Consider the following 26785-nt stretch of genomic DNA (forward strand, 5'->3'; position numbering starts at 1 on the left):
CTTTGGAGTTATCAGATTTGAATCTTTCACGTTTTTCGAAGTCACTTATTATAAGTTTAAAATTATTTATTATATTTTTCTTAATAACATAATAATAACCATAATTTTTATTATTATTATTATTTATACTTATATATTACAACACGAACTTATTCATGATTATGAGCACGTGGTGGCAATGCTTCCAGTTTTCGAGGTTATACTTTATTCAGATATTTATTTGTACATGTGATGATTTATAGAGATTTTCCGAAACAGCCGATTTTTTATAGATATTTTATTTGTAGAGATTTTCATTTTTACATATTTTTTTTAAGTAGATGTTTAGATATGCAAATGTTTCTTTGTAGGAATTTTTTTTTTTATTGTAATTTTTTTTTAGTGATTTTTAAATCTAGAGATTTTTTTTATAGGGACTTTTTTTTATTCACTTATTTTACAATACATATTTATAATTTTACATTTAATTAATATAGATATATTTTTAAATATTGTATTTTTTTTTTACAACTTTTTTTTTTTATACTTTTTATTTGTATAAAAAAGTGATACATGTTTTCTTTTTCAGATGTTTTTTTTTTCCCGATGCTATGCTACCGCTCAAGAATTAATGACCGATATTGTATATATATCTACATATGTATGCAAAATCAGGAAACATTAAAAAAATACAAGTAAACTTTGAATGCGAAATGAATAAAAAAAATGCATCTTAGCCATTAACGAGGATTTATTTATATCATTGAAATCTAAAACGTTCTTATATTCTATTGATCGTCATCTCCTGATATGATATCGATAATTTAAGTAAGGATTGTTTGAATTTTATATCAGAATTTCTATATAACTCAATGAAACTATAGTAAAAAATACAGACTGAAGCACCGCTAGTGGCGCAAAAATGAATCATTGCTTTGAAAAAGTTTCAATGTTTTATTGAATCATGGCATTTCTTACAACTTTTTATTCTCTGGCAGTGCCCTTTTTGCATGAAAAAATTTATAAAAGTGTCTAAATTGGGGGTGCTATAGTATATGCTGGCCTAATTTCATTATTTAAATTAGTTCCCATTACTAAAATGAATAAAGTTTTATAATTTTAAGACGAACAATCAATCATCTTTCGAATGAAGAAGGAATTTTCTGAAAATTTATTATTTTAAAAAAGTTTTAAAAAATGAGAGCTAAAAAGAGCCAAAAACCACTATGTCTACGGAATAGATACACGGCAGGCTCGCGCCATGACACTTCACACATATACATGTGTTTGAACGTGTACTTGGCGCGAGACACTACCGTGTCTCCTGATTGAAAAAAAAAATCCATGATATAATTATGAAAAAAGTTTCTTGTTCCGTATTAATTTGGATGCCCATGGGTTTTTGCAACGGTTTCTTACGTATTTTCGGACAAGGGTCACAAAAATCTAGTCCATTTTGTACAAAACTAGTGCAAACGATTGTTATTTACAATTTTATTGTGTAAATCATTATAAATTCCGAACCGTTGATTGAACGGGTAAGCTTATTTGAAAAAATATCTCAGTATACTATCTTGGCCTTGGCTCTCGCGAGTACTCTCTATCGACTTTTCTATAAACTAAAATTACTCAAACTTACTGTTCGTGCTGTTCTACAAAATTCAATTTTATTGACTATTGTCATTTAAGTGTCCATTCCATGAACTGTTCTTCCGTTGGTTATGTCAGTTTTTATATTGTAACTTCAGCCAATAGATCGAAAACTCTTCCAACACTCTGTTGCTACAACTGATTCTCACTACTTAATGTTATTATACATTAGATAGAAAAATATTTTCACAGATCAAAATATTATAGTCTGTAGAACGAAAAACAATTAATTTTTTTTAGAATTATTTTTCTATAATAGTTTATTAGTTAAAAAAAATATATAAATAATTATTATTTTTAATAAATAATAAGAGTCAAATAAGTTTTTTTGTCTATGGAGGGAGAGGAGGTAACCAGAGTCAAACGGCAGCGGCAGAAGTAATTCGGCGCTCGCCGCAAGATCGCGCTTAATAATAACAGTGTCCCTGGCAAGAAACTTATCTCAGAGTTTTTGTATTCCATAACTGATGATATTTATACAGTGTTGAAAATACCAAGTTCGAATGTATTTCTACTTCATATGACTGAGCGATTAATAACTACTCCAGTGGTTCCATTATAAATCTTACCATACGTTACAGCATCTTTGAGTTATTCGATATGTTCATTACTAAATTATTTCAATTTCATAAATTGAAGAACTTATTTTCAAAGAAAAAATTGTTGTTCTGAAATAGACGAGATCATTCTCATCCTCGGTGAACAAATCAAGCTTGATGGATTTTCCATTAAACTTGATAGTGTTTTCAGAGACGTCGAAATTATCTGTGTTAGAAACCTTCTCTTTCTACCCTTTACAAATGACACAAGTCCCGATTCATGTCTGGATTTCTCAACTCTTGTGCATTGCCATGGCATATTTTTTCACAAAATTTCACACGTACACTAAATTAATATTTGTTTTTTCACTGATTTACATAGAAAATTGTAAGGAGTCATTACGTTGTTTGTATCAAAGAAAGGCACTTGGACAACAATTTTTCAAATAAATCTGGTGGGTAGCATTTCGTGTGCCAAATGCCAAAAGGGCGTATAATTTTTTTTTTGTGCCAATCGTTTTGTAGACATGTTCTAAGTCTAAAAATGAAGAAAAAAATTTCCAAAGTCAAAAAGGCGTACATTTGGCACGCGATTTATCTATCAGATGATTGAGTAGTTTCATGTAACTTTGATCGGCGATGTTATTCTCAGACGCATCGTCAGATCCACCAGTACTTCTAGAATTGTGTTATTAAGCTGAGTTTTTGAGCGAAAAAATGATATTGCGATGTCTATTGCATTTCGGAAATATAGATTTTCTTTATAAATATCAGCTTTTTTTTTCAGCAGCATTTTTATTAAGTCAAGATTCTTATGTTGGATTGCAAACTGACGCGGCGTTTTACGTTATTCATCACAGCGTTATCTAGTGGAACGTTTCTGGCTAACGGAAAATCTATGATTTTATCGTTCTTAGTTTCGACGGCGATGCAAAGTAATTTATATCTGTACATCCATTTTGATAAATCATCAGATAAGTTTAGCGAGTTTAGAATACTCTCTAGTTTGGCTACACCCTGCTTAAAAAATCCGATAGATTCTTATAGCTGTATGTATAAGGCCCTATACTTAACTATAGCACTTCTCATAGAACTCATTCATTCTTATAAAATCTCTATAAGAATCTGTTGGATTCTATGAGATTTTCTAAAGGCACCTTTTTTACCATCAGCTTCGAGAATTAGTCTTTCTTTTTCCATCTGAATAAACAAAAGAAAAAAAATGCACATGTAGAAAATTAAAAAAACTATAGGTGCAATTCTTTAAATTGATCATCTTTAAGAAAATTTACAATTAGACGTCGGCTAATTTCACTATCATAAATTTTTTAGAGGGAACTCTAATATTCAGTTAAGTTAATCTTCATAAATTTAAAAATCTTTCTAAGTTTATAAATTTTTGCTCGGCTAGTCACTACTCACTAATTATTAGATTGTAATTTATATTGATAAGTTTAATGAGCTGATTGATGTTAATAAGTTTATTTTAAATAATTTTAAAGTCTATGTCATATAATATTGTAATCTATGGAGACCCTGTCATTGGTCTTTGATTATTGAGTCTTCTAATGATAAAATAAATAAATTAATTAATACGACAGACCTTCTCATCTGTCCTTAATTTTCTTGATTTTGATAACTGTCATCATGGAACACTTAAAAAAAATCATCACATGCTTGATTTTTTTACTGCCTAATTCTACCTCGGAATTTTTTCTCAAAAATCTTAACAATGAAAAATATAAAAAATTGATAACATTTTTGTTGTTCACTACCCGTGTAAAAAAAATTCGTTCCAAAGAGTCACAAAACATGTGACAGATTGGAACTTCGAATGTTACTTTTTTGGAACCTTAGTCATTTTGATGGTAAAAAAAAGTTTTTATGAATGAATTTAGAGTCAAAAAAGGACGTTCTTGGAACTTTTTTGGAATTTTTTAAGGACATTTTTTTTTGTTCTATAAAAAATTCCAAAAAATTTCCAAGAACGTCCGTTTTTGACTCTAAATTCGCTCATAAAAACTTTTTTTTTACCATCGAAATGACTAATGTTCCTAAAAAGTTCCATTCGAAGCTCTAATCTGTCCCATGTTTAGAAGTTCCACATGTGGAACTTTTTTGGAATCTTTTTGGAACGAATTTTTTTACACGGGTAAAAGGGTGCGTTTGTACTTAATAAAAAAAAATTCAGACTTTAATTTCAAAATATTCAAAATTAAAATCTCTGTAATTTTGGAATATCATTAAAAGAAAAATGCGCTAACATAAATTATCATCTTTTTGCACAAACAATGAATATATTAATTATTTACAAATATATAACAATATAATTAAACATTTTTGTTATTTAAAATCTTTATTAAAATAAAAAATTTTTTATAAATGATAAAAAAATTAATTCGTGATAAATATTTGTTGACAATAATTATGAAATAAATGATACAACATTTGAATGACGCGTTCGTACCTTGAATATATATGACACAATTATAAATATAAAAAATAATGATTAATAATGTTTAATTAATTAATTAAAAAAAATACAAATTAATAATTTTAATTATAGTCACTCTGAGCGAATTCATAAAAACTTAACAAAGTGTCTAGTAGATATGCTGCGCCTTCTAAAACACACAGCGAGCCCACAGCTAAACCGATCTATGAAAAAAAAAATATTACGTGATAAAATAATTTACATACTTGGAATTTAAATAAACAAATTTTAAAAATCAGTCACCTGTCGTTCAGTTGCAACATGAATATATTTATGTTCGGCTTGATAACCATGCCAGTAATGCAATGCCGTTCCTCCAACGGCAATGAACATAAACATTCCCACAAAATTCATAATTATTTCCTTTAAAAAATACAAAAAAATAAATTACTAATTAATGAGGAAAATTCGTATGATTCTAAAGTAAGGAGACAATTAATAATTTTTGGATTTTTTTTTAAACAATAAATTATAAAAAAGAAATATTTGAAAAAATTGCACTTATAGTTTTTAAAATTTCCCACACGGCATTTTTTTAGTTTTTATTTTTTTGTAATTCATATGGTGAAAAAAAAATCCGAAAATTGTTAATTGTCTGTTAACTTCAGCATCATAAAATTTATGAGTGTGAATGTAGCAGACATCAGACAAATTTAAAATTATTAATAAATAGAGTAAATAATTAATAAAATAAAATTTTAAAAAATGCACATTTAAAAAATTCAAAAATGAATTTTTTATAAATATTATTTTTTAAATTATTTACTTTATTTATTTATAATTTAAAATTTGTCTGTCTGCTACATTCACACTCATGAAAATTTTTCTAAAAATAGAGACTTTAAAAATTAATTTAAAACTTACAACAAGACTTTTTTTATGTTCCGTCCCACCGAAACAATAAGTCAATAATACAACACTAGTATAAATGAAAAAACCAACAAAGACACCGGAAGCAACGATCTCCGCGTCGGGATTCTTGTCCTCATTTAGGTTCCATGTTCCACCCACACCTAAAAATTCTCCTCCATACCCCGTTCGATACAGTATAAGAATAATTAAATTTATTATCTGTAATAATTAAATTTATTATCATAATTTATATCAAAATTATCAAAGTAACAAATAAATAAATAAATAATTAATATGTAAAACAATAATTAAAATAATAATATGAGAAAAAAAGGTATCCATGGTCTATCAGTGCATGTGTCACCACAAAATTATCTCTTAACAAATAACACTCGTTATCTTACTCCGATACGCGGTAAGTGATTCAGAAATTCTTTACGTTATTGCTAAATTTTACTACACAATTATTGATTGTAAAAAAAATTTTTTAATAACTTGGTAAATAAAAATCATTGGACGCAAAAACTATCGGTCATTATTCACTTGAGTATTTAAAAAATTAAAAAAAAACTGCTGACTGCAGTTGCAATTAAATTTTTTGCTGAATAAAATATTAATTGACAGTAAATAAAAAAATTAATGAGGATAATTAAACTGTTTTTTTACCAATTTTAACACTTTTATGCTGATGCTGCCAATTGTCACTACGGAAACCATGTTGATGTTGATAATTGTAATTATTAACCTGTTGTGTCTTGGTCTTTTGTCACCGGTTAACTAAAATGGAATCAACTCTTGATGATAATTGTTTCCACGATGAACCAAGCCCTTTCTTATCTTATCAGATAACATTGTAAAGTGAGAGGATGAATTCTAAGCCAAGAAATATGGAGCACCTGCTTTACTTTTTATAATTTAAATAATTATAGTTTTTTATTTATTTTAATTATCAACGATTACACTTCCGGGATTTGTCATGATGGATGTAGAGGATCTATAGGATCGGTGGTTTAAAAAATTTTATGGAATCTGAAGTAATAAATTTTAGTTTTCAATTAAAAAAAAAAATAACTATGACAAAAAAGCGGAAAAAATGACTGCGAAAAAATAAATAGCTTTGGTAATTTTAAATATTTTTTATTAAATTTGGTGCAAAATTACTTGGAAATAAATGGACTTTGACATCTAATTGATAACAAAGTTTTATTTTCCAATAAATTTATTTATTTTAGTGAATGAAGTGAAAAATTATCCACTGAAAATTTGAAAGTTATCAAGAAAAAAAAGTATACTTGGTTTTTTGTAAATATTTATGAAAATATTGAGTTATATGAAAAATTGTAAGAGACATTTTTGGTAGCGCTTAAAATTCTCTACAAAAAAAGGTATCTTATACTTTTTCAAAAAACTGAATAGTTACTGAAATATTTGGAGTGAAAAATTCCCCGCGGTCTTACGGGCTGTTAAGGGCCATTTGAAAATAAATGAAGTATTTAAATTTATTTATTTAACTTTCTATTCCAGGAATTAGGTTTAGATATTAAACCAGAACAGATAGCAGAAATGGAGGCCCATCTAAATGACATAGATTTTGATGCAGCTGCGAAGGAAGAAAAAGTAACAAGACACGATGTCATGGCTCACGTGCACGTGTTCAGTGAGCAATGCCCCAAAGCTGCAGCGATTATTCATCTTGGAGCAACTAGTTGTTATGTTGGTGATAATACCGTACGTACTTTATAAATTTCATTAATTTTCTTTATTTATTTTACATTAAAATTATTAAACTAATTATTAAGTAACTGTTAAGTATTGAAAGACAAAAGTTGTAGTGATAAGTGCCGAGGATGTGAAGGCCATGAATTTGATCTATTTTCTAGAAATCTAGTCAGATATCAAGTTCAATATAATTCCGGAATAAGAATCTAAGGGAAAATCGAATTTTAGACATTCTGCACTCCAATAAGTATTTTATACAAAATGGTCCCAGAAATGTAATTTTTAAATTAATTAATGACTACTCTCGAAAAATGAATCAGTGAAATTCACGTCGAATTAATGAATATTTATTGGAAACCAGCTATAATTATACCACTGGTTGAATTAATGGTATACTTATAGCTGTAGAAATAGTAACTATCCATCGATTCGCAGTGAATTTCACTAATTCATTTTTAGAGGGTACGCAAAATAGGTAAATTTTTTTGGTGGGTCTTTAAATGCATTCATCAAAAAGTGAATTCGAGTGGAAATGGGAAATAGAGTGAAAACTGAGTCCAATAATAGAGAAGTTGCATGTTTTGTAATTAAATTTTTTTTTTAATTTAATTAAAGTTATTGAAAAAAATTTAGGGAAAAGTATTATAATAATTTATTTCTCGGTTAATAGCCCACAGAAATTAATCAGTTTTACCCAGTTTGGCTGTGCCAACTAGAAATTGATCGAAAAATTATAATTTCTTGAAATTTCGATACCAAGTAGGATAATATGAAATTGTAACAAGTATCTAATGGCGGTCTCAATTTGTTTATAAATAATAGGCAAACAAAAAAAATGTAAATTAAAAATTAAATATCTCTGAAACTATCAATCTGGCGGGTTAAGTTTTCACATAAAATTTGTAGAGCTTAATAAAATTTACAGTTTTGCTTTTGGGTAAATCCCCGTCAGACTGATAGTTTATTAGTTATTAACAATCGAAGTTTTATAAACAAATTGAGCTAGCAAGCTGAAAAATCAACCGATTTCATTTTTTCTTTTTTCCACATATTTCTGGTAATAAAGAGAACATTTTTCAAAATTTTTGTCTCAAAAATTTGATTTTTAAAAATAAAAAAACCGCTTTTTCTTTGGAAGTCAATATCTCCGAAACTAAATTTATTACAGCACTCGCACCTATTCTAAAAAATCTAGAATTTCATTGCGAAAAACTTGGCTATTTTGAAAAAAATTAATTTTTGATTGGGGTCAAATAATAGCGAGTTGAACGCGAGCGGATTTTCGACAAAGCGAGCGCGTTCGCTACCCGTACTGATGGTAGAGGGGGAACTCAACAGTAGTGCTCAACTGATATCGGCTCCTCAAGCACGGTACAACTGTTCTAACCTTATTATTGGTTTATTTGTAAATCATATAAATTTTTATAATAATAATTAACTAAAAAAAATTTTTGGAATTTCTGACGATGATATAGAGGAAAATTTTGTCGCTAATAAATACGCGGACTTTTATGAGCGTAGCGAAGAAGAATCTGATGAAGAAGACGAAAAAAACATAGAAAATATGTAGAAAATAAAGTAAAAATATTATTTTTTAAAGTACTTTCAACAAATTAATTTTTCTAATCATAATTAGTGTTAAAAATAAAAAAAAATTTATTCACTTAGTCTAATTTTTTAGAAAACAATTATTAAAAATTTTTTTTAGTTAATTATTATTATAAAAATTTATATGATTTACAAATAAACCAATAGTAAGGTTAGAACAGTTGTACCGTGCTTGAGGAGCCGATATCAGTTGAGCACTACTGTTGAGTTCCCCCTTTACTATCAGTCCGGGTAGCGAACGCGCTCGCTTTATCGAAAATCCGCTCGCGTTCAACTCGCTATTATTTGACCCCAATCAAATATTAATTTTTTTCAAAATAGCCAAGTTTTTCGCAATTAAATTCTAGATTTTTTAGAATAGGTGCGAGTGCTGTAATAAATTTAGTTTCGGAGATATTGGCTTTCAAAGAAAAAGCGGTTTTTTTGATTTTTAAAAATCAAATTTTTGAGACAAAAATTTTGAAAAATGTTAAAAATGTTCTCTTTATAAAAAGCGGCTGAGACAGCCGTTCGGCACGCGCGTGGCTCAGGCGATCACCGAAGTTAAGTAGCATCGAGCATAGCCACTACTTGGCTGGGTGACCGTTTAGCCACACGTCGGGTTCGAACGAAGGTCTCTGACCGTTAGGCGCGGGATGAAGATCCAGTGATCGGTAAAATGGGAATTTTATCGATCACTGGAACTTCACCCAAACCGAAACTGTACTGGCTAGGTTTTCTCTGTGGTTTTCCTACGCCACTACAACTCCATTGCACGAGAGAGGTTGTAGGGCATCACCGTAATGATGCAGTACAGTATACGCACAAGTCGGGCCACAGCCGCACAATGAAAGGCAGAAAGAAAAGTAAAGCAGTTGCGATATAAAGGCAAAAGGTGTAAAAGGCCGTTACTACGGCTATATACTAGAAAACAAATAAAAAAAATGTTCTCTTTATTACCAGAAATATGTGGAAAAAAGAAAAAATGAAATCGGTTGATTTTTCAGCTTGCTAGCTCAATTTGTTTATAAAACTTCGATTGTTAATAACTAATAAACTATCAGTCTGACGGGGATTTACCCAAAAGCAAAATTGTAAATTTTATTAAGCTCTACAAATTTTATGTGAAAACTTGACCCGCCAGATTGATAGTTTCAGAGATATTTAATTTTTAATTTACGTTTTTTTTGTTTGCCTATTATTTATAAACAAATTGAGATCGCCATTAGATACTTGTTAGAATTTCATATTATCCTACTTGGTATCGAAATTTCAAGAAATTATAATTTTTCGATCAATTTCTAGTTGGCACAGCCGATTTGGCTAATTTCTGTGGGCTGTAATTTTTAAATTAAAAACTGTTTTAAAAATTTTAATTCGAAGACTAGTGGCGTCATTATATCGGTGCTGATGCGTCATCACACAGAGAGATGAAAAAATATTCACGTTTACTCTATCAGAATTACAGCAAGGTAGAAGCCCCTATACCCGCTCAGTACCATTACTCGCTCACTTTAACTATTTGAGACGTTTTTTAAAAATTTTTATAAAAAAAAATTACAACTAATAATATTATTATTGATAAATAATTATTTGTGAATCTAAACATATTGTAATTCACGTATGAAATTATTATCTAATAGATTATAAATTTAAATTAAGTGACTGTTTTCAAAATCGCGCTCAGCCGGTCATTTTTTACTTTAATGTTTTTTTTTTTGAACCCCAAAAAACTTTATTCAAATGAACCGGCAATAATTTCCCATCTTCATCATGTTTGTAAACTATTTCGACATCTAAATTTTTTGTAAACCAACGATTACTATTGGTGTTCAAACAATCCAAATTGACATTCCTAATCGTCCCGTATATCTGATTATTGACCTTTTTTATTTCAACGTCCTCTCCGTTAATCCTAGATTGGTCGAACGTTGAAATTACTGGAGGTAAATTATTTCGATATAAATCTAAATAATAATCTATAGCATTTTCTTTACGTGAATCACAAAGATGTTTTGAACAAAATCGGTCATACATGGCATTAACCGATTCATATTCTGCCATTTTGTTTCTATATATTTGTAAAGTGAGCGAATAAACAAAGAGGATCTGGTTTAACAGTGAAGGAATCTTAACAATTAAAAATTACACCAAATTTAATAATAAATAATTTAGATCTTTATTTACCTTTTATACCCTTGGAACTGTGAGAAATTAACAGTAGAGAGCGAATGCGACGATATGAAATTCACTTATATAAAATCGACACTCGGTCGGTAGCGGTTAAACACATACAAAGCACAGCGAAATTATATCTCAAGAATAATTAGAACACAGCACAGTGGTTTGAGAGCACGAGGTTATACGTTGTAATACACGATGTAGATCTTTAAGCACGAGGTGAAGCAGTTGAACGCCAGAAGCCAAAAGCCATGAAAATTGCGGCGTTGGTGGCAGCATAGCTGCATGGCTGCAGTAAAGAATTTTTCCATTGGCTAAAAAGCGCGCCAATAGGAAGTAGTTAACAGCCAACTTCTCTGATTGGCTGCCAAGCACGCCGGTATTCGCTCCGTGCGCGACAGCAGCGCCAAGTAAGTAAGTAGCTGGGTTGTTTCGTATCCACGTTAAGGATACAGCGGAGTCTGTCCACAAGAAAATTGGTATATTTTCAAGACTTTCTTGACGTAGAGTACCAGTTGAGCGAGTAAGACAGCGACATTGAGCTCTATTCCCGAGTAGAATTAAAACTCATAGGTGGCCAGCCCGTAGCTAACAGATTTGAGTCATACCCCATCACTGCCTAATAGAATTGGCCAGTCATAACCTCACTATGTAACGCCATCTTAACCAATGGCTGACTGATCAGAACAAGCCAGTGGATAGATTCAAACATATCCAATAGGTAGGTTAAAACAATGAGGCAGTGAGTGTGCAATTATAAATAGCTAATCGCTAACTCAGAAATATGAGCTAATGACAAGACATGAAAAGTAGCCAGGGGCTAGCTAAAAAATGAGTTCATGATAACTCGAAAATTGAAAAAAAAAAATAATTTTTTTTTTCTACATTGGCCTTACAATTTTTATTTAGATTGAGTTTTTTATGAGTTTATCATCGAATTAACTGTGATGTCCAGTTAAGCGGTGACGAGAGTTGAACCCGGATCCTCGGGATGATGAGTCTCGCGTATTATCCACTAGGCTGCTACTGCTCATTGGAATCGACTACAATTTGATGATCCATATATGTTTTATGTAGTGCTATCTGTAGCTAATAGCGGCTGGACAACCATGAGATGCTGATGAGTTACAATTATATTTTTATATTGCTCCATCTATAACTATTAGCCATGAAATAGCCATGAGATACTGGTAAAGTGAATTTTATTCTTCATACAGCTTCATCTATAACTAAAGCTAACTGGACAACCATGAGATGCTGATGAGTTACATCTCATCTAGCTAGTGACTGGCTTTAAACTCATCTTCGTTAGTCAGGATTCTACTCGGGTTCGTGGTATGGTTATGGGTTTTAGTGGTGCAACTTGTGTTTCGGCACACACTAGCGAAACATTGGAGCTTCCAGTAGCGTCAGTAACTTTTAAGTAGACAACAACAGCCATAGCGAGTTGAGAAGCGTCAGAGAATTCATGTAATTCGATCGATACATCATTTTTTACATGATTTCAGCGAGGTATCTGAATCTTCGAGATCTGATGTAGTTCATCTCGAAATAAATTCCATTCTTGAAGAAGCAACGGTGATAGCGTAGCATCCCAGTCGAAGTTCTGCAGCCAGAGCTTCTGCATGGACATCTTGGCTCTCATGATGATTCGTGCCAAAAAACCCAGTGGGTCGAACAAGCGAGCAATTTTATATAAAATTGTGCGTTTAGTAGTTGGTAATGCTTCTGGAAGCGAATAACCAAACTGGAATTTATCCTGTGTAGAATTCCGGGTTAACCCGAGCACTTTTACTGTAGTATTTCCAAGTTCTCTTGGTGTATCTTATTGGGTTTCCACTGAAGCGACTTGAGAAAGTAATTCTGTTGAATTACTTGCCCACTTTGCAAGCGGAAAACATCCTGTGGCACACATTTTTTTGTGTCGAGAGCAACTTGAATTGCCTCAGCGAGTTCATCTGCGCCTCCATAGATGTCGTAAACATAGCGTGTATTTGTTAGCGGTTCAACAGTTTTTGGAAATTTATTTCCTTCATCTTCAGCGTTGGGAGGTCATGTCGTTTTCGAGGGGTCAATTAGAGCAGGAAGGATGGAAGTCTGGACATCTCGCCTTGGATTTTGGATCACAAGTCCGCAGTAAGATTATATAAGTGTGTTGTGCGCGAAGCAAACCGTTAATTAAAGTATCGTCATTGTAATTAATTTTTCGGGTAAATTTATACGTGTAAGATGTGTGAGAGTGAGTCAGCCACGTGGGTATGAGTTTTAGTATGCCATTTTGGGCACATGTTACATTGAGTGAAGTAGAGCCCGTTTAATATTGTCGGGATTGAATTATTAATATTATAGAGTGACGTAGATTCTATTCAATGTTTAAATTTAATAAAATTAATAGTTAATCACTTGTTTATATTATAACCACTGAGTATAATTGATCAATTTCTTATCCTTCAATTAATTATTCCTAGTGACCAGGAAACGGGTGAATACCTGACCCGGACAGTTTTATTATCCTTAAGCTAGCTTAGTCAGTTGACTCAGTACCAAGAGGCTGGGCTGACTGTTAATAATAAGAAAATCTTTTGGTGGTGCCTAACCCTGATTAAACAAATGAATTCGATCGAATTAAACAGAATTAAATTTTTAATTCTATTTAATTCAGATAAATTCTGTTAATTCGGTCCCTAACTTAAAAATGAATTCTGTCTCATTCGGCAAGAAAACCAGACTTTGTCTAAAATAAAACGAATTTAAACAATTCTATTCGGTTTAATTCTGATTAATTCAAAAATAATTCTCCAATTTCTAGTTCTGAGTCCGAATTAAACTGAATTGAAACAAATTTGAAATTTTTAAATCGGTTTTATTCTGTTTAATTCACATTCAAATTTTCAATTCAGTTGAATTCTGTTTTGCAGAATTCGACAGAATATAACAGAATTAAAATTTTTAATTCGGTTGAATTCAGATGTTTAATCAGGGAACATGTAATCCTTGCCAGTCGCCATTGTGATCGTGACTTGGAGGTGTGGGTCACCTTAGCACATTGAAGGGCCATGGTTATACTTTGTAGTTTTTTTTTTTGTTATTCGCACTGCGGCAACACGAATATACGTTGTAAAATTTTAAAAATTGCGGAAAGCGTTAAATAAATGAATAAATTTTTTTTTCATTATTAAATTATGGATTAATATTTCAGGATCTTATAGTACTGCGAGAAGCTTTTGATATTCTGCTACCAAAACTCGCAGGTGTTATTAAACGATTATCTAAATTTGCTGAAGAGTATCATGACCTTCCGACTCTTGGTTTTACTCATCTCCAGCCGGCCCAACTTACGACAGTTGGTAAGAGAGCAACTCTGTGGTTACATGATTTACTGATGGACGAACGAGCTCTTCGTCGTGCTCGTGATGATTTGAAATTTCGTGGAGTAAAAGGAACAACTGGGACTCAAGCTTCTTTTCTTCAACTATTTAACGGTAATTATTAAGTTTATGTCAATGAAAAAAAAAAAAAGTCGTACTGCAAAACAACACTTTCTATTATTAATTTACATGGTAATAAATAAATAAATTATCATAAATTAAAGTCAGCTGTTGTTAACAATCGTAATTTTCGTTAGTGGCACAAAAATAGTCAACATTTTTTTTTGTTGCCAATTTTGTGACACTGGAAAATAATTAAAAATTTGTTTTTTTTTTATTGTCTTTTTTTACTCCTCTGTATAAATATTTGACAATAGATTCTAACAGAAAATTTTTTATTGGAATTTATAAAAAATTGAAATAGAAATTTGGAAATTTTTTTACTGAAACTCCCAAGTCGGAATTTAAATTCTACATTGGATTTTTTAAGACGTAAATTGTTATTAAAACGTATTTTAAACGTTTTTGGCGTATGAAAACGTAAATAAGACCCATGTAGTTGTAAAACGTAAATGGAATCTTTTAAAATTTGAAGGAAAAAAAAAAAGGAAATTATTTCACGAGCATTTTACTGTTGATAAAAATTATCAAGAAAATTAAAGACAAGAAATGAAAATTTTCAGCAGCTGTGAAAAAATTTCTGGAATTTTATCGCCTTTTTTTTTAGTCTTACAGACTATACATGTAGATCTAGAAATTCTCACATATTTTTCTACTGTAAAGGTAGGTCTGCAAAGTTTGTAAGATTCAAAAAAGCAGGAGAAAGTTCCAGGCATTTTTATACAGCTGCTAAAAATTATAGTTTCTCGTCTTCTATTCTCTAGGTAATTTTTATCAACAGTAAAATGCTCTTGAAATAATTTCCTTTTTAACTTCCCGCTAAGAAAATCGACGATTTTCGAAAAATTGGGAAGTTAATGTTTTCACCCCGATTTGTGAAAATCGAAATTTCATCAGATGTCGACGTTTTGAGGTCCTAGGAAGCTATTCTGACTATTTTCAGAATGATATCCGAGTGTGGGTGTGTGTGTGTGTGTGTAATCTCTGTAACTTTTTAACTAATTAACCGATTTGGATAGTTAAGGTGGCAATCGAAAAAGCTTGTTGGCCGTCAACTTTCCTGAAAATTTCAGATCATTTGATCAAGTAGACTCAAAGAGCTCGAAAATGTATCCACAGCAATGTTTTCGAGCTCCTCGAGCTCGAGAACAGCGGGAAGTTCTGGGGCTGGCCCGCAGGGTCAACCGATAGACAGATTTTTTTTATTTCGAATTTGAACAGGTCCTATCTACGTTTTAGAAATACTTACGTTTTATTTACGTTTTTGAACGTCGAGTTCGTTTAGTAAACGTTTTGATGATAATTTACGTCTTCAAATTATAAATTATGATAATTGAGTCTCATCAGAGCTTATAAAAATTTATACTAAAATATTCAATTTCAATACGAAGACAATCTTCATACGTTCTGATAAATTTTTATATTAACAGTTCTATTAATTAAAAAAAAAATGTATTATTAAATAATAAGTTTAAATTTGTTTTTAATAAAATTAGCAGTTTATTAAAATAATTATACGTCTATTAAAATTCAATTATTAATTATTAGTTAATAATAATAATATTAATTATTAATTATTAATTAACAATAATAATATTAATAATATTAATTATTAATTAATTACTTGATAAATAAAAATTTTATGTTAAAAAAAAAACTTTTAATTACTTAATAAGTGGGAGCATATTAATAAAACTAATAATAAAATTCTGTATTTCAAAAAATTTTTATTTAAATAAATCCAGCATTAATTAATTGAAATAATTATTGCAGGTAATTCGGAAAAAGTTAAGCAACTTGATGCATTAGTCACTGAAATGGCTGGTTTCAAAAAATATTATTCAGTTACTGGTCAAACATACAGCAGAAAAGTTGACATCGAATGTCTAAACACATTAGCATCTCTTGGAGCAACAGTTCACAAAGTAAAATACACTCTCATCAATTCATTTAAACATCATATCAATATATTTATATATTTATAACATTTGAAATTTTTTATTTAGATCTGCAGTGACATTAGAATATTAGCCAACATGAAAGAAATTGAAGAGCCGTTCGAAAGTACGCAAATAGGCTCCAGTGCAATGCCATACAAAAGGAATCCGATGCGTTCTGAGCGTTGCTGTAGTATTGCACGTCATTTAATGACCTTAGTAAACAATACTTTGCAAACTGCTGCGAACCAGTGGATGGAAAGAACGCTTGATGATTCCGCTAACCGTCGCATTACATTAGCAGAAGCGTTTCTGTCAGCCGATGTTATTTTAATGACATTACAAAATATTACCGAAGGTCTTGTTGTCTATCCAAAAGTTATTGCCCGACATGTAGCTCAGGAGTTACCATTTATGGCTACGGAAAATGTTATCATGGCGATGGTCAAAGCTGGTGGTGATCGACAAGTTTGTCATGAGAAGATACGAGTTCTGTCACACGAAGCTGGTGCTCAAGTTAAGCAGCATGGGTTAGACAATGATCTTGTTGACAGAATTAAAAGTGATTCTTATTTCAAGCCTATTTTTAATCAACTTGATAAACTTTTGGATGCTTCAACATTCATTGGACGGTGTCCAGAACAAGTTAAGGAGTTTATTGAAGATGAGGTCCAGCCAATCATGGAACTTTACTCTGGACTTGATCAGGGACGAGTTGAACTTAATATTTAAAATGTTTTGATTATAAATTACGGGGGTAATTTTATAAAAATTGTTGTTTTTTTATGATTGTAAAATATTTTTTTTTTATATAATAAAAATATACTATTATTCTTCTATAACAATTTTTTTAACAACTTTTTTTTTTTAAGATAAAATATATAAATTTTGTTTAAATCTGTGATAGATCCAGAAAGGAAATATAAGAACACATGGAAGTGGATTTAAAAAATAGATAAGAGATAAGAGATAAGAGTGATAGGATAGTAAAGAAGAAATAAAAAGAGAAAGAAAAAGATTTTTATATTTATATTTTATTTATATTTGGAAATTAAAAAGAACAAGTGATAAAAATAGATAAATAAAGTTTAAGTTTTGTACATTTAGATGAAAATATATTGATATATTATTGTAGGAAATAACAGTTGAGTGAATGATTGACAGTAATTGAAAGTAACAGTATTTAAATTAAAATAAACAGATATCGACAATATAGATTTATATAATTAATTAAAGTTAAGTGGAAATAGTAATTGTTGAAAGTTTACTGATAGACTAGAGGAAACGGTGGAATTGATTAGGAAGACGTGTAGAGATAAGTAAAGAAAAATATGAAAAGTACTTGGAAAGTTAGAAAATGTTGTTGTGAATTGTTGGTAAAGAAAAGTAGACAAGAAATTGATAGAAGAAATAGAGAAGAAAATTTTGCAGAGAATTTTTGATAAAGAAAATTAAAGAAATTGATAGAAGAAATAGAGAAGAAAATGTTGCTGGGAATTTTCGATAACGAAAATTAAAGAAATTGATAGAAGAAATAGAGAAGAAAATGTTGCTGGGAATTTTTGATAAAGAAAATTAAAGAAATCGATAGAAGAAATAGAGAAGAAAATTTTGCTGAGAATTTTTGATAAAGAAAATAGACAAGAAATTAAAGGAAGAAATAGAGAAGAAAATGTTGCTAGGAATTTTTGATAAAGAAAACTAAAGATATTGATAGACAAAATAGAGAAGAAAATGTTGAGAATTTTCGACAAAGAAAATTAGAGAAATTGATAGAAAAAATAGAAAAGAAAATGTTGTTGAGAATTTTCGACAAAGAAAATTAGAAAAATTAATAGAAAAAATAGAAAAGAAAGTGTTGTTAAGAATTTTTGATAAAGAAAATTAGATAAGAAATAGAGAAGAAAATTTTGCTGTGAATTTTCGATAAAGAAAATTAGACCAGAAATTGAAAGAAGAAAATTTTGCTGTGAATTTTTGAAAGGAAATGACAAGATTTTAAGAGGAAAAAGTTGCTATGAATTTTTGAGAAAGAAAAGTAGACAAGAAATTGAAAGAAAAAATAGAGAAGAAAATGTTGCTGGGAATTTTTGAAAAATAAAATTAGACAAGAACTTGATAGAAGAAATAGAGAAGAAAATTTTGCGGTGAATTTTTGATAAACAAAAAATTAGACAAGGAATTAATAGAAGAAATAAAGAATACAAAGTAAAAAAGATAAATTTATTCATAGTTGAGATTTTATAGTTTATATATTTTTGAAACTATAGAGAATTTGAAGAAAGAAGTTGAGAATAAAAAAAGGAGGAAAAGAAAAAGATGAAAGAAGTATAAGAAGAAAGGATGAGAAAAAAGTTTAGAAAGAAAAAAAGAAAAATAAAAATTGAAAGGAAATTTTTTTGTAGAAAAGAAAGGCAGGAAAAAAAATTCATAGCATCGTAAAGAAACAATAGAAAATATTTTTATTTCTATAAAGAAATTTGAAAAAATGAAAATAAGAAGTACAGAACAAAATATAGAACAAGTCGACAAAAAGTGTGAAAGTAAAATAGAAATAAGATTGAAAGAAAGTAATAGAAGTTTTTAGAATTTATTTGCGTTGAAAAGTTGACAGTGTAGAGAAAATAAAAGAAGAGTAGAGTAAGTAAAGAATGAAGTAGAGTAGAGAATAATAAGTTGAGTATACAGAATGTAATAGAAAGTCCAGTGTATTGTTTATTATTATTTTTTTCTAAGTACGTGACGGCAAGAGACGGCGTACAATTTCGAGATCATAATACTGGTGGGTAGAGAAAGTTCTTAGAAAATAAACTGAAGGTAAAATATTATTCAAAAAGAAAAAAAGGCTTAGAATAGTTTTGTTAAGAATATTGAGAAATAAGAGAAGTTTAGACGTGGAAAAAAAAGTAGTGAGAATAAATTGAGCAATAGGCGACTAAATAATAGAAGAAAAAATGTAAGTAGATAAGATATAGATTGAAATTTAGAACAGATAAAAGAGGTCATGTAGGAAATAAAAACGTATAGAGAAAATATTTTTAGTGTGAAAACAAATAAGATGGAAGAAAAGTGAAGAATAAGGTAAAGTATAGAAATTTAGAGTAAGGAAGGAAGAAATAAAATTTTAGAGTAAAGAAGACGAAGTATAAAAGTATAGGAAAGAAAACAAGGGTGAAAGTACAGAAGAAGAAAGGAAAGGTATAATGTAGAAGAAGAAAGAAAAGTATGAAGGTATAAGAAAAAAAGATAGAGAGTAAAAGTATAGGAGAAGGAAGAAAAATTTTAAAAAAAGAAAGGAAAAGTATAAAAATATATGAGAAGAAAGAAAAAGTGTGAAAATATAGGAAAGAAGACAAAGAATAAAAGTATAGGAGAAGGAAGAAGAAGTATAAAAGAAGAAAGGAAAAGTAGAAAAATATAGAAGAAAAAAGTATGAAGGTATTGAAGAAGAAAAAAATATGAAGGAATAGGAGAAGAAAGAAATATGAAGGTATAGGAGAAGAAAGAAATAGTATTAAAGTATAGGAGAAGGAAAAAGAAATATAAAGGAAAATAATTGAAGAAATAGAGAATAGGGTAGAAGAACAAGATTGTAGGAAGAATACTATACAATAATGAAGTTTAAAAGTTAAATAAAATTCTATTAAGTATAATTGACGTGTATGAAAGATAAAGAGTAATAGAGTTAAAGTTTAGGAACTATCACAGTGTGTTTTATCAATCGATAGGTCAGTAAAAATAAATTGTGTATTACAGAACTAAAAAAGAAAAAGAAAAAAAAAAAAAAAAAAAAAAAACCAAAGTGTAAACTCTAATTTTTTAAAGCCATATAAAGGTACATCGGGAGTAGTAGTGTAACAAATCCGGAGTTCGGCATGACAAGTTTTACCCTACTTCATGCTTCGCGATTATCGCTGGGCTTGTCATTTTCCAACCCAAAAATATTTTTACAGTTGTGTGTATAATTCCCGTAAAAAAATATTTTTTTTATTGGGTCAGAGTCTCGCTGGTGATGATGAGATGGTTCCCTCGCAGCATCAATGCGGTTAATTTAAAATCTCGTTAGAAATTTAAAATCTCTCCCTATTGATTTCTCAACAATTATTAACAATTGTTTTCTTTTTGTTATTTAATTTAAACGTTTCTTGGTGGGAATGTTCCGATCAGGCTTACGACGGCCTTATTTTAATCCAGTGACCATATAGATAATATTATTTTTTACCGAGTCGTATTTATATTTTCTGTTCATTTCTGTATAAAAAGTCTTCACTTTTTAGCGACTCGGTAACCAGAGAAAGACGTTCCTTCATTTGATTTGCCAGCGTCAATGAAAACAGCAAACTGATCACCGATTTCCGAATCTATTAAAACTAGATTCGAACCACCGCCTGTTCCCGTGGACACAATGGGAATCCAACTGTCAGATTTATTTTCTTTACGTTTTAATGTAAGTTTTAAATCAGCGCTTCCATATCCAGCTGCACTAAATTGATAAAGTCCGGGGCAATGGGTTGTAAATATTCCTGTTTCAGTTACATATCCGACGCCTCTATTGACTAGCGTCTTTGAGAATTTAAGTTGATTATCCTGTTAATTAATTATGAAATTATAAATATTTGTAATTTAAATAATATATTAAGTAAAATAAACAAATAATGAAATACTTACGGTTTTGACTCCCGAAATAGCGGAAAACGCAACTACTCCCGCACAATCTTCGGCATTTGCTAGTTTTAGTGAGCCTACAGTCGTAATACCGGATGCTGGTGGATCTGGTCGTGCTCCATTAACCAAAAGACTCGTTGTTAGTCCCAGCAATAACGTCCACACCAACCTGAACATCAAATTGTAAATTAATTAATTAACTTTTTTAAAAAATAATCAATATTTTTATTTTTAAGCTTAATCCTCTACAAGTTTCATATGATTTAAAAAATTTTTTGAAAGCTATTATTGATTTTTATCATAAATTTTAATTTTTTGAAAACTTTTATGACAAAACGGAAAAATGACTTTTTGTAAAAAAAGTAAATATAACTTTGGTAATTTTTGAAATTTTCAATTAAATTTTACGGGAAATTATTGAAGAATAAATAGACTTTGATACATAGTCGATGAAAAAGTATAATTTTCTAATGAAATCTATTAATTTTAGTAAATAAAGTAAAAAAATTTAATTGAAAATTTTAAAATCAAGAAAAAAAAGTGTGATTGGTTTTTTGTAAATATTGAGTTATACGGAAAATAGTAAGAGATCTTTTTTGTAGCGCTTTAAATTATCTACAAAAAAGGTATCTTGTACTTTTTTGAAAAACTCAAAAGTTACTGATATATTTTGGGTCGAAATATTCGAAAAATTCTATGTAGAAATTTGGAGCTTAGATTTGTTGGGGTCTTCTGGGTCCTACGTGACCATTAGGGCCAGTAATACTTTCACTTGAAGCATTAAATTATATTAAGTACCGTAGTGTTGATGTTAGTAACTGGTTATGCGCAATAGTCGTTAAACTACTGGGAAAACAACATAAAATAAAATATAAAATACTGCAGTAAAAATTTTACTGACTAAAATAATTGAAGTTTTTAGATAAATAAGCAATTAGAAATTTTTTTGTTCATGGAATTTTATTTTTATTTGTTATGACAATGAGTTACGTAATTTTGTTTGTTCATTTTTATTTTTATTGTCTTTTTTTTAATTTTTTTCTAAATTATTAGTCAGATCATTCCACGGACAAGAAGAAAAAATTAAAAAATATTTAAATAAAAATTACGTAACATAAAAAATGGTATGAGATTTCGCGAACAAAATTTTATTTCTTAAGTTTACGCATTTGGTCATATCTTAATTCATTATTCAAGTAATATAAGTAGGAGAATGTAAAAAGGAAGGCTCGTCTCCTTTCACTCGAGGTCAGACCCAGTCAGATAACCATCAGCATTTACTTGGTCATTCAAAAAATAATAAATAACATTTAATGATAAAAAAAAAAATTAAATTTTAATTTATTTCAAATACATACTTTCTAATAAATTTATTTTTTTAAATTCTAATTCAAATTACAAATAAAAATGACCATTTATTTTATGGTAATTAATGGCTACTTTTTTTTTTCGTTTAAAAGAAAAAGAAAATAAAAATAAAGGTACGATTTCTCCGAGAACCGGAATCTTTTAAAAATGAAAAGTGGAACTTGAGCTGGACGAATAGCAAATCAAACGAGAACATGAACTAATAAGGAAACGCGAGTTTGTGGTGAGTTCACGCACCATCGATTTTACCCCACTTTCTAATCGGAACTCAAGAAAAGAAAGTGATAATAACAGTAATTTATTTGACCTTGTTATACCATTTTTTATATTTTATATTTTATAAATGACACTATTAAAATATCAAAATATATTTATTTAAATATTTTATATTAAATAAACGATCGCTTGCTTTAATATCATTTACAAAAGGTCACATTCTAATTGTGTTGCCTGTACCTATTTATCAATTTTATTAGCATATGTGGGTGTTAAATGTTAAAAAAAATAATTGATAAATCCTTTCAGAGACAAACGGGTTGAAATCTAAGACCCTTTCACTTTTCTAAGGGGGTTTCAAGGCAAAATCGTGTCGTGGAATAGATTAACAGTCTTGTCCACTGAAAACTAGATTACTCTAGACCAGACTCTAAACTAAACTATAAACTATAGACTTTGATACGCAGTCATTTTTTTTATAGAAATTTAAATATGAATATTTATATTTTTTACACTCTAGCAGTCAATAAATTTATTATTATTATCTATATGATAGAATTAGTTAATGTTATTAAATTTGGTATCGTTAAAAAGGTCTTGACTAGAATTTGTGTCTTTTTATGGTTTAAAATCTTTTTTATTGCCAAGTATTGAGACAAATCTATTTATCGATAACATTTGAATTACGCGGGAAAAAAAGATCGTATTTATTGTCTTTAAATAAATTGATATTTTAGTTATTGTCACTGATGACTGACTTTATACAATTAAGGAGGATAAGGAAAATTTAGTTTATGCCATGTCTTCTATGATAATAAAAATTTAATTTGGTATCAGTGAAAAAAAAAAAAATATTAGTCGTCTAATAAAAAAATTTGACCGCGTAAATTTTTTCAAAAATCCCATGATTATACAATCATCGAAATCAATAAGTTTGTGAGTTAATGATGAGATTTGTCTCATTAAATTTCAATGGTAATAGAAATAATCGAAAGATTCTAGAGTTAATTTTAGAGTATACCCAAGTCAAAAAACAAATTCGGATTTAAATCTCATTGAGGTTTTTGAGGATCTGTTTAGAATTTGAAGATTGACAACAGTATAGAAAGTTATTGTAGTTCTCTAGTAGTAGTTACGACCAATTTTACCACTTTGAGGACTAAACTGGAGTAACTTAATATGGATTGGAACCTCAAAATACTCAAAACATACAAGAATAATTTGAGCCTCAAAAGTCTCATTCGATGTATTCTCTCCCCTTTCTTACCATCTAAAATTTTTCAAAGTCTGAAGTATAACTTTTCATTCGTTGAGGATTTTGAGGTCTTAGTTATAATTTAAAATCGATAGATTATTCGCATTTAGATCTCATAGTTCTCATTGAGAATTTTTAGTACTAGAGTTACTTTCTGGGCGGCAAATAAAACATCAAAGGAATTGAGGCTTTTGAGGACTAAACTAGAATTTGTTTTTTGACTCGGGCTAGATTTTAATAAACAGTTTAATTCAAATCATATTTAATAAATTTGGCGGTAACACTTGGGCAGTTATATAGTGACTGTAGGTTGCTCGTTATTATTGGTATTGGTATTATTATTATTATTATTATTATTATTATTATTATTATAAAACAAAATGTAAAACTACTTCCGTCTATAGTCACGTAACAGCAATTTAAAAAAAAACTTGTATAAATAAATTCAATTGATTAAATCATTGATATTTATTAAGTATCTAAGTGATACTTTTTGTATTGACTAGTGTCAAGAATGACAGAGAACAATTAGAGGTCACATGAATAGATAAAATAAATTTAAATAAATTTTAAATAAACAAAAAAATAGTAATAATTAATATAAATAAAAAAAAAAAAGTTATAAAACACGTAGTACAACTAATCATCATAATGTTTCATAATCATGCAATACATTAGCGCCGATTTACGGATAAATTATTTTTACGTAACGTAGATTCCAGTCTACACTTTATATCAGAGAGAGTTTAATTTCAAAACATTATTGACCGTAATTATAAATAAATCTCGTTGAGTTTAAATCTTGTTATTAATTATATGTTTTTTTCTATCTGAGAAATTAGAATAATTATTACACCATAAAATATGCATATTTTAATAAATAATTATACTAATTTATTTTCAATTTAAAATAAATTAATTAATCAATTATTTTTATCATATTTTAATATCTCAGAATTGATGTAAATTTTTATAAAAATTATTTTAAAAATGTCATCCATATTAACACTAAGCCTGCAGTAAATTAAAATAATTCTGATAAATAATACAAATTTTAATCAATTAATTAATTGAAATATATACGAACTATCTTTTAATTTATGAGTAGATTAGTGTTATTGTGAATTAATATTAAATATTTAATGCGTACTTAAAAAATGAGTGTGATTGTAGCAGACATGAGACAGTTTATAAATTTTAAATAAATTAATTAAAAAAATAAGATTTAAAAAAATGCGCGCACTGATTTTTTATCTAAATACGCTATTTTTTAATTTTTATTCTTTTCACATTTAATATATTTATTTAAAAATTAAAAAAATCGCCAACTGTCAGTTACATTGACACTCATAAAAAATAAATTCAAATTTTTCATTAATTTTTTTGATGAATTCCTCACATCGTTCTCAGTAAATGCGAAAAAATTTCTGTTTTAATTAATTAGTACACGGTGCAATTAGTAATTATTTAACTAGTAATTTATGTTTTTTTTTCTGTTCTATTCGTTTTTTTTTAAATCAAATTTAAATTTAAATGTAAGGTAAGAGACCCAGTATCCAATCAGGGAATTAGTACCCGATCACTCATATATTTGTATAGAAATAATTAGTGAATTTTACTAAATATAGACATAAAAATACATGGAGTGATCGAGTACTAGTTCTTTGATCGGGTATTAGGTCTTTTACCTTATAATGTTTATGTATACTTCCGATTGGGGTAAAATAAATAAATAATAAAATAAATTGCTTACATGATGGTATAGCGTGGTGTGGCAGGAACAACACCCTGGCCGGGTTAGCCGACAAACTACGATGAACTTGGTTGTTTCCTGTTCGTCGTCCAGGTGCGTTAAGCTCACTTGGTACCACGACACGCCTTTATATCACTTCCGAACTCAACTACCTGCTGATCCACACTCCGTAGTCTCTATTTTCTCTTTCTCCGTTCTGTATATCAACCATCCCCTCTCTACTATAGCTCACATTTATTTTACACCGCGATTCAAATCTACCCCACTCTTTCTATCAACTCACGTTGCCCCACATGAATAGTGACAGTGGATTTTTTTTACTTTTTCTATATAAATTTATTAGTTCTTTCATTCTTTCTCTACCTTTTTCATAATATTTTAAAAATAATATTTATGGAAATAAATTTTACGTAATTTTTATATTTTTATAATTATTCAAGTTCCTTATTTATTAAAATGTATACTTTTATTACTCAATATAACTTTTTACAAACAACTAAATTTTTTGTAAAACTAGTAAATGTAATAGCAAAATATATTTTAAATATTTAAATTTTTACATAAAAAAAAAAAAAAGTGCAATCTTTGAAAAATTTTTTACAATCCATCATTTTTAAAAAAATAAAAAAATTATTAGACTTCAGTGTCGAAGAAAAATTGAGTTGATCTTAAAAAATAAAATTTATTTTTCTACATTTGAATTTTTACAATTTTGAGTGAATTCCCTCAAGCTATACTAATATAGTTCTGTACTCCTTATTTCTAGCGTGTAATTTTCAAAGCAGGAACTGTTCGAGATTTATTAATAGCATGGACCGTATGTCAAATTAATAAATCTACAAGGTTCTGTTCACTGCTACCGTTGTGTGTAACTTGTTCACACTTTCAGATCTATAACACTGTCATGTTGATCTGCATGACGTAACATACAACTCTATACATACATACATATATATATACATTCAATTTAATTAAAATAAAAATAATGTCGTTAAATTTTTAAGGAATTTTTTCAGTAATTTAATTTAAACGAAATGAATTTAGATTTAAAAAAACGCTTGATACTTTAAAAGTAATCAAGACAAAGTCGTGAGCAACCGAG

General features: G+C 29.0%; 3 protein-coding genes across 3 annotated transcripts in view; 1 reads left to right on the plus strand and 2 right to left on the minus strand.

The window, feature by feature from the left end:
• The window catches only part of LOC130663557 (adenylosuccinate lyase), a 51451-nt gene extending 30578 nt beyond the window's left edge, over nucleotides 1-20873 (plus strand). Inside the window, exons 2-5 of the mRNA XM_057462839.1 lie at nucleotides 7039-7242; nucleotides 14201-14483; nucleotides 16263-16414; nucleotides 16496-20873. Of these exons, the coding sequence (XP_057318822.1) occupies nucleotides 7039-7242; nucleotides 14201-14483; nucleotides 16263-16414; nucleotides 16496-17158 (1302 nt within the window). The 3' untranslated portion in view covers nucleotides 17159-20873. The remainder of the gene's footprint in view (nucleotides 1-7038; nucleotides 7243-14200; nucleotides 14484-16262; nucleotides 16415-16495) is intronic.
• On the minus strand, nucleotides 4513-6357 carry LOC130663563 (protein snakeskin). Its single transcript, XM_057462845.1, has 4 exons — nucleotides 6181-6357; nucleotides 5527-5733; nucleotides 4906-5025; nucleotides 4513-4826 (listed from the first exon to the last, which is right to left on the minus strand). Exons 1-4 carry the CDS (start codon nucleotides 6229-6231, stop codon nucleotides 4725-4727), a joined length of 480 nt encoding a protein of 159 aa, XP_057318828.1. The 5' UTR covers nucleotides 6232-6357; the 3' UTR covers nucleotides 4513-4724.
• Nucleotides 20160-25844, minus strand: LOC130663561 (uncharacterized). Its single transcript, XM_057462844.1, has 3 exons — nucleotides 25684-25844; nucleotides 21095-21260; nucleotides 20160-21013 (listed from the first exon to the last, which is right to left on the minus strand). Coding segments are annotated over exons 1-3 (489 nt in total). The 5' UTR covers nucleotides 25686-25844; the 3' UTR covers nucleotides 20160-20692.
• Between the last annotated feature and the right edge of the window lie 941 nt (nucleotides 25845-26785).

This window comes from Microplitis mediator, chromosome 2 (genome assembly GCF_029852145.1).
Source record: "Microplitis mediator isolate UGA2020A chromosome 2, iyMicMedi2.1, whole genome shotgun sequence".
Classification (NCBI taxonomy): domain Eukaryota; kingdom Metazoa; phylum Arthropoda; class Insecta; order Hymenoptera; family Braconidae; genus Microplitis; species Microplitis mediator.

Coding starts and splice junctions, on each gene's coding strand:
- LOC130663563 (XM_057462845.1), bottom strand. CDS start 6,231: ATGGTTTCCGTAGTGACAATTGGCAGCATCAGCATAAAAGTGTTAAAA. Junction 5,734..6,180: donor GCATAAAAGTGTTAAAATTG/GTAAAAAAACAG, acceptor TAATTATTACAG/ATAATAAATTTAATTATTCT. Junction 5,026..5,526: donor AACATAAAAAAAGTCTTGTT/GTAAGTTTTAAA, acceptor TATTTTTTAAAG/GAAATAATTATGAATTTTGT.
- LOC130663561 (XM_057462844.1), bottom strand. Junction 21,014..21,094: donor CTATTTCGGGAGTCAAAACC/GTAAGTATTTCA, acceptor ATTAATTAACAG/GATAATCAACTTAAATTCTC.